A 9,411-nucleotide genomic window follows, 5' to 3' on the forward strand; every position below is an offset into this window, starting at 1 on the left:
CGCTACATGTGTACCTGCGAAATTCAAAAAAGAATGACAAGACGCCAATCAGCTGGACTAATGAGGCGGAAGAAGCGTTCAGCCAGTGCAAGAGCGAGTTGTCGAGCGCTGTGCTGCTAGCACACCCTTCCGAGAACGCCTCATTAAGATTGACCACCGATGCTTCGGATACAGCCATGGGGGCTGTGTTGGAGCAGGAGGTTAAAGGCGACTGGCAACCCCTGGGATTTTTCTCAAAAAAGTTGACCAACACCCAACGAAGGTACAGCACGTACGACCGCGAACTGCTCGCGATATACGAAGCCATCAAGTTCTTTCACTACATGGTAGAAGCGAGAGTCTTCACGGTTAGAACGGACCACAAACCTTTGGTTTACGTGTTCAAACAGAACTCAGAGAAAGCGTCCCCGAGGCAGCTACGCCAACTCGACTTCATCAGTCAGTTCACTACGGAGATAGAACACATCCCGGGCGAAAACAACATGGTGGCGGACACATTATCCCGAGTCAGCGAAGTTCACACGGCAGCAGTGATCGACCCAGACGAACTCGCCTCCGCCCAAGAACAAGACCTGGAGTTGAGAAACCTGCTGAACTCCAGTACCAGTTTGAAGCTACAGAATCTCACACCCATGAATTCGGATACGGCGATCTGGTGCGACACGGCCACAGGGAGAATTCGCCCCTACATACCCCTCCACTTACGAAAAAGGGTATTTGACATGGTACATTCTAAACCACACCCAGGCGGCAAAGCCACATTCAAGGCGGTACATAAAAGTTTCGTGTGGCCATACATGGAACGCAACATAAAAAAATGGGCGCGCGAATGCCTTCCTTGCCAGCGGTCAAAGGTGAGTAGGCACACTAGAACACCCCTAAAACATTTTGAGCTTACAGAATGCCGATTCGAACATGTACACATGGACATCGTTGGGCCATTACCACCATCACAGGGACACCGGTACTGCCTCACGATAACAGACAGGTTCACCCGATGGCCAGAAGTAATTCCAATGACGGACATGACGGCGGAGACGGTGGCGAAAACCTTTTACGCAACCTGGGTTGCGCGGTTTGGTTGCCCCCACCGTATTACAACTGACCAAGGCCGGCAGTTCGAGGCCACACTGATGTCTGCCCTCACAGACCTTTTGGGCACTAAACGTTGCCGAACCACGCCATACCGACCACAGTGCAACGGGATGATCGAGAGGTGGCACAGAACGATCAAAGCCGCCATCATGTGCCACGAGACCAGTGACTGGTACGACATCCTCCCTACGGTGCTGTTAGGTTTAAGGACAACAATCAAGGATGACCTTCAGTGTTCCCCAGCCGAGCTGACTTACGGCACGCAACTACGAATCCCGGGGGAATTTTTCTTCGCAAACGACGAGCCAGAAGTCGACCCCAGCAATTTCGTCGACAAGTTGAGGCTCCACATGCGCAACGTCCGACCAAGACCAGCAACCCACCATGGCCACCACAAGACTTTTGTCCACCCAGAGCTGTCTGACTGTTCCCACATCTTCCTCAGAGATGATTCAGTCAGGAAGCCGCTACAACCACCATACACCGGACCACACCACGTATTACGACGTACAGACAAGGTGATAGTGATAAGCATGAATGGAAGAGAAACCACAGTGAGCCTGGACCGAGTAAAACCGGCTTTCATATCCGCAGAGTCCTGCACTCCGCCTCATGTGCAGCCCCCAACGCAACAGGTCCCGACAACACCTGCGTCGACGAGCACCACCACAAGGTCAGGAAGAACAGCCAGGCCACCAGTGAAATTCCGCGACTACGAAACGTAGTCACTGGGAGGGGACTACTGTGGCCGCCTGGAAGTATGCAACCAGTTATACACACAGAATGCAGCCACCGGATTGGCAGTTACAACGCGCAAGCCCAAAGAGGAAACGCCATAGCCGAAACGTAGAGCAAAAAAAAACTCTCTTCTTCTCCGACCACTCACCGTGTCCAGACGTCCTCTTCTCTTCAAGACCTCCACGTGTACATACACTTACAACCTCAGGCTTTGTTATCACATTGTAGTTGGTATTGTAAATAAACCTGTACTAAAACCCGTTTCCGTTAGTAATTCGACGACAACAATTACATCTTCTTTAAGATGTTATCAGTGAATCAGTGATTGGCCAGTGAACATAACCTCAAAAACATATATTTGTCAGAAATAAAATAGTTTAGGTTTTTATATCTTTGTTCACTGAGTATAGTTTATGTATGTTGTTTGTCATATATTTCTCATAAATACAATTCTTTTGATTGGTTGTTACCTTGTTGGTAATTTACTGCAATTAAAGTTGTTGTTTTTTTGTCATATTTTTATGTTATTTAATTTTTACCTCTTGAAACCACGATCTCTAGATACCAGTCAACTTTCCCTAGAGAAACTCAATAAATGTTACATTGCCTAGGGAAAGATAGCATTTCCTAGTCAAAGCTGTTCATATGATCGAAGCATCGACATTAACTGATTGACTTAGTAAGAGCTAGCATTTCCTAGTGATTGTTAACATTCACTGCATGTCCAGCATTTACTGTAACATATATAACTTACGAATGACATCCACACTGTAAAAATCCTTAGTCTGTCTTGTTATGACATCACATATCCTAAGCGATTTACATACAATATTATCATTATCAATGTTGGTTGAAGCGTAACACCCAAATCATTAATGTCTCCGTATTTAACATTGAATGAGTGAAGTTATAAAGAAAGTCTAGACTAATAATCAGGCTTCGGCATCACGGAAGTGATGCTCATTGCTGGCCGATTGCCAGCACTACCGCAGTCGTGGCTAGGTTTTCTGCTACACCATCGGGAATTCCAAATCACAATTGCTACTTTCTCCAGGTTTTCCTCAGGTATACGCGTTCTCTTATATTTAGTAGGCGCTGCCGTAGTCACAGTCATATGAATTGTGTTGCAGTCCAAATTACTTTACAGTCCAATAAAGTAATAGATTATGGATAGTTGCAAGTGTCATAAATGACATCGTCATGATTGAGTCAAACATAAATACTGTGTGTATAGTGGGTAATAACAATGGAGATTTGGATTGACCTACAAAGTTGAATGAGTATTGTCCTAATAGTCGTAAGACGTCAACAAGTTTCGAGAAGTAGTAACACTATTAAGAAAGACTAAGATGTCTGGCATCACACATTAACACTAGTGGTGTGTACACATCTGTTCTCACGAAAAAATGCAGCAAGTAGAAAAATACATGTGACAAATGTATACTATTTCCACTTAAAACTAATACAACACACATATCGTGTTATATCACTGTAATCGTACATTCAGACTCTACAAAACGTAGTTAACTGCAATAGAAAAAATATATGTTTGCGGCGCGGCGTATGCGTCATAGTTCGTTCAATGTAATAAGTTAGGTTTCCCTGTTCAAATTAAATGCAATGGCGTTTGCAGAATGTCAATATCTCTATCGATGATAAGAATACAAGGCAATCCAGTGTGAGTCCAACCTTGATGGTTAACTTTGAATGACCAATAAAATTTTACTAGGTACTGTTCAAATGGTGGAACGTATCTAAGATACAGGAAACAGTGACAACCGAAGACGATGATGTTGAAAGCATTGTACTCGAGCCGGTGGGTGAATCGTCTGATACTGGAAGCACGTGTGATGACGAGGAATTGGAAAAGATCGTTGTTGAAGACATATTACAACAGCCGACCATGATATGCATCGTGCCACTTTAACGAGAGTACTATTTGCCGAGGCGAATGTTACAGAATTAGATGTTCTGACAATGGTACATACGTTAGCGGTCCGACATCATCTTACCAAAGTTGCAGTACAGGATATTCTTGATTTGATTAAGCTGTGTGCTAAAGCACCCCAGGAAAATATGCTTAACACCTATTATTAAGACAAACAATTTAAGAGTAGTCCTTTTGACTATAATTATTACTGTGTCAAATGTAAAACATTATTAGTGACTAGACAGACAATTCCAAAACACGAAATGGTCGTATGTCCGAACACGGAGTGTTGTCATCGTAATACTGCCGGAGCCAAAAGTGAGCATTTCATAACAACGGAGAATAGGGATCAGTTGAAAACCGTAATAGAAAATAATTCGAACTTGCCAACAAGTCCTTCCACGAACGATGACGGCTCTGTTTGTGATGTGTCATCTAGTAGCATGGACAGAGAATTGAAAAGACAGTGCGAAGTCCATTTTACGTACAATTTTAACATCGATGCGCACCAGTTTTCGCAGCGGTCGATGTGACCTATTCGAATGATAATAATAATCAATGAATGGCCTCCAGTTGATCGTTTTCGTAATACTGTTTTGGCTGGTGTGTTGGTGAGAACCCACGAACCCGATGTTACGTTGATGAGTACGATTATAGAGGCGTTTGCAAAACAGACAAAACGACTATTTCATGACGGCGTGTATGTGAGAGATACACTGTACAAGTTCGTACCGTTGGCTTGCGTCGTGGACTCTGTAGCTCGGCCGATTATTCAAAACAGGTTGCAGTATAACGGCTACTACGGTTGCAGTTGGTGCTATCATCCTGGGAAAACCGTAGGCAGAACTGTCAAATATCCCATAGATATGTAGAGTGACTTACGTTCAAAGGCGATTCATATTGAGGATTTGTTAGGAGTCCAGGCTAACAGATATGGACGTCCTATTCGTGGTGTGAAGGGTCCGACTACATCACTTCATTTGCCACATTTTGATCCCGTTTGGTCGTATTTTAGTTAGGATTATATATTTACACAATCCCATATATAGAGATGGTAACTACGTAAGTGTAAGTGTTGCATATGATGTTGCAAGTACCATATAACCCCATGGAATGTGGCATTAATAAATAGCCGAATATGTACCATGCGACCACCTCAAGAAATTCATCGTTTACCAAGAGACATTAGTGTAGCGAAGTGGAAGGCAGTAGAGTGGAAAAATTGGTTGCTTTATTATGCGGTACCATGTTTGTCGGGTATTTTAGACCATAGATATGTGGAACACTTGAGTCATCTAGTGGTAGCGGTGTATCTGATGTTACAAGAAACCATTTCTTCAGATGATCTCTTAGCGGCTGAGGCTCACATAACCGCCTTTATAACTGCGGTGACACCATTATATGGGGAGAAGGCTATGACGTTTAATATGCATAGCTTGTTACATCTCGCGGATAGTGTTCGCAAGACCGGACCTCTATGGGCCAGTAGCGCGTTTCCATTTGAATCTGAGATATACACCGTGAAAACAAATTAAAGGGCCTGTGAGCGTGGCAGTCCAAATAGCTAAAAATATGGTGGCTGCTAATATGTGTAAAGCAACTGTTCCGTCAACTCAACATTTAACACCTTCGTGCAAAAATTATTGTAGGAAAATTATATCAACCGTGCCTCTCCTTCAACGACACGTTCAAATCAATGACGTCGTCATGTTGGGTACACCTATTACAATTACTGCTCGTGACTTACCACTGACAAGCCCTCTAGATCCATCAACACTATTGCAAAGTTTTACGTTGTGTATATATAAATACCAACTGCTGAGAAGTACTCAGCACGAAGGATCGATATTGAGGAATGACGACAGATATGTGCAAACTCATGACCGTGAATTTTTGGAGGATATGTGAGATTGTTGTACGGAACGGTGCAACTGTGCATATATACGGCGTTAAAATCCATGTTCGGTCCTTGCTATGCAGAGGGGTAGAGCTACCACATACGTTTGAAGCGGATATATCCGAAGAAGTAATGACGTGTAGTGTAGAAGACATTGTCCGAAAATGCATACTGATCGCGGTAGACAATGGCAAGTATATCTGCACATTTCCAAAGCCTTTGCGTGTTAACGACTACTCATGTGTTTGCAAGTAGGGGTGCGGTATGGTACAGATCGAGTATCAGCGTGGCGGTAAGGCTAGTTAAGCAATGCAACGCAAAATCAAGTTATTAATATTATTACTAGTACCTACTGTGAAGTTAGTATGAACATGATCATGTATACAGAGTGGGAGGTTATTTGCACTTTTTATTACTATTGTCCTACATAAGGCGTGGACATTTGGTAGGCAATCATGACGACTATATATTACGATTATTAGGGACTATTGTAGATAATATTAGGAGAGTGTATACAATGTAAAAAAAATTATAAAATATTTGCTTGTATATAAAACCACACCAAAAGAAATTGGACGAATGCAGAAGACAGATTTGTACACTCTTTAACAGAACCAGCAGACAAAATGACTATTTGCTGCAATAGGTTAGTTGTCATTGCATTGTTAAATATTTGTTCAAATAAACTGCTTTATTAGGTCGCTATGATTTGTGATATTGCTGGTGTGTGCAGAAGGGAAGAGCTATGCAACATAAGAACCCCTGATATTGAAGATCAAGGATTGTTAATCATCATTTAACTACCACTGACTAAGACGAATATTATTATTATTCTGAGTACCTATTATTAATTTTGATGATAAGCCCTTCCACAGGCTATAGCCCATTTACGGAAAGAACTACTAGCAAAAAAGAACCAATATACAGGGTGTCTCAGAAATACGTACATTAATTGTAACCAGTAACGAAACTCGTGAAACGGAACAACTTTTTAATCTGGCATTTTTTTGAAAACGCAAGTCGAATTTAGTGTTTTCCCACCTATATATTCACGAACCGTCTATGTTCACCTCGACCAATAACAAACACTACAACAATAAAGTAAGTATCCTAGCAACCGTTTGGAAACTGACAATCATGTTTATGTCAAGCGTATGTTATTAACCGTTGTCTCGCTGAAGTTTGTGTGGCACAGATGTCTAATTTATGCACGACATGTGTTGAAATGGCTTTGTATTCAAATCTTGAATACACCCATATCGTTGTAGCCTGCAATGAGACTTGGGGAAACGGCGCTCGCGCCCAAAGAATTTTTTCAGGCAGCCTCCCAAATCGTTTGTCAAATGTGCTCACTGTTAGGAACGTTGTACAGCAAATTCGAGAGTACGGATCTTTTAACCTTGCAACTCAGAATCGGGGTAGGTTAGGTAGTAATAGAATTGATAATAGTGAAGAGGCTTCTTTGGAGAAAGTCAAAGCGCGACCGGGCACTAGCACGCATCACTTGACTGTGATGTATGTACGATGTATCGGGGAGTAGTATGGAGAGGATATTCAGAGAACACCTGTACCCCTTTCAGCACCAGAAAGTTCAGTTATTGAAACCAACAGACTTACCACGTAGGCAAAACTTTCGTGAGTGGGTTAATAGAAAAATAAACGAACAATTCACTTGTGTATCTCTTATATCATCAACTGATGATGCCGGATACACGACGGAAGGTGTCATCAACATACACATTTGGGTGGGTGAAACGCCATTAGGGAGCAGCACTTTCAATTTCTCTCTAAATGTTTGTCATGTTGACATAATTAGAAACATACGTATCCTAGTAACTGTTGTTGACCGTAAATTATTAATTATAAGTATGAGTGTCCATGGGGACTAAGGATCCATGGGCGGGTTACCTTAATTGGGATACAACTGTAACAATTTTTAACTTGATAACTAAGAAGTTTCTCACAAAACCTTATCAAACAAAAGTTGTTGATTTTGATGAGTTCTATAACAGATTAAAATTAATGTACTTATTTCTGAGACACCCTGTATATAGAAAACGACATAAGTAAAAGAAGACAAGCATATAGACTGGTTATAGTGAGGCATATTGATGTTTTATATCTCTGATTGTGCAGCAGAATATGTCAAGATTATTTACAACGTTCGCGTAGCTCGGTAGCATCTGAAATAGTCGTGAATATTTCATTACATTGGTCTTCGGAAAGGGCGGCTTTATAAATGAGTTACATTTTAGGCTAGTTGTCGATGCTCTAAAATATATAAGGTTGAATATATATCTTCCCAGTTTACGAGTGAATGTAAAATGTTTCTTAGCATAATAAAAAAGGCAATAGTCTTACGACAAGAAAGTCTGCAAATTAAAGCGTCTGAGGAGTATATCATGTGGATTTTTTCTAAGTGGGTACGTACCATCCTCAAGACAACCCACAACTTTCAGAATCCTACGTTGGATTTTCTCTAAAGCAGTGAAGTGCACTTGATATATAAGGCTAAATATAATAGAAGAATACCCAAGTCGAGATCGGACATACGCAAAATATAGTGGTTTTAAGACGTCTTTGCTCTGTAAGGCACTTGAGTTTCGGATAACGAGACCCAGTGACTTATAAGCAGATGACGCGATGTTTTCAATATGGTTATCGCATTTTAGCGTTGTATCATAAGTGACACCAAGATCATCAATAGATGGAAGATAAAGAGGGGCGACAGTGGCCGACTCATGTTGCAGATTCTCTGCAACGTCAGTTTGAATTTACCGAAAACAATTTGCATGACGAGAGATATAAGAACGTGAGGGAGGCGTCTAAGAACACCCCCACTCCTAATATCTTACCTCATCGTTTATCACCTCCTGCGGTACCTGCTACGTCAAGGTCTTACTGTGTAACTAATAATTTTTTTTATTTTTTTTTAATTAGGTTTTCAACAGGCCGAGGACCAATTACAGAAAACCGGACATATACAAACACCCAGAGCTAGGGTGGGAATCGAACCCACGACCCAAGGTGTAGCAGGCAGACACGAAGCCAACACACTCACCCGGGTCCTCAATGTATAATAATGAGACTGACGAAGGTAATGGTCCCATTTTATATAAACACTGTGTTGTCAATATTCATAAATATGTAGTCACTGCAGTGTCAACTTAGTCCTGCATTTACCCATTACAAATACAAATCCTTAGCGATCGGCGGTCGGTAAATGTACTCTACCGCTTTGGAAACCGCACTGGTAAGTATGCAAAAACACACACGCGCGCAAACATATACTTTTCGTGCGATAAATTCATACAAGCCAAGACGTTATAATGAGGTACCCTACCGCAAACAAATCAGTATCAGAGTTAAGCAGACTAGAAGTGGTGACAAATGAGTTAAACACATACTAAATATGCGAACGAGACGCCAGGCGATATACTTAGATGGCTGTCTGACTGCAGCCTCAAACTCAGTGGCGAAGCGTTGCGTTCAAGCGTTGATCAAGACCGCCAGTTGTGATATTGAACGCGCATTTTTCATTTGTAAAGACATATGTTATCATTAGAGCTGTGCGGTCGAAATTTAAACGCTTCCAATCGACCCCTACTACGACAGACCAGTGGCTCGCAGCGGATGTTACGTATCGCGAAGAAATTTACGCGAAAAATAATGTTCACTGAAAATCAGTTGATGATTTTAAAATCTATACCCACGAAATAATAAGAATAATAATTTTAATAATGTTCAAGTG

The 9,411-nt window shown here is 41.7% G+C and overlaps 1 protein-coding gene across 1 annotated transcript; it reads left to right on the forward strand.

Moving 5' to 3' along the window:
• The first annotated feature begins 988 nt into the window (after positions 1-988).
• On the forward strand, positions 989-2,036 carry LOC135125563 (uncharacterized). Its single transcript, XM_064051217.1, has 2 exons — positions 989-1,613; positions 1,690-2,036. Exons 1-2 carry the CDS (start codon positions 1,017-1,019, stop codon positions 1,795-1,797), a joined length of 705 nt encoding a protein of 234 aa, XP_063907287.1. The 5' UTR covers positions 989-1,016; the 3' UTR covers positions 1,798-2,036.
• The last annotated feature ends 7,375 nt before the right edge of the window (positions 2,037-9,411 follow it).

The sequence above is a fragment of the Zophobas morio genome, unplaced genomic scaffold (assembly GCF_036711695.1).
Source record: "Zophobas morio isolate AGI-343-1 ecotype UQ-CSIRO unplaced genomic scaffold, CSIRO_AGI_Zmor_V1 ptg000009l, whole genome shotgun sequence".
NCBI lineage: Eukaryota > Metazoa > Arthropoda > Insecta > Coleoptera > Tenebrionidae > Zophobas > Zophobas morio.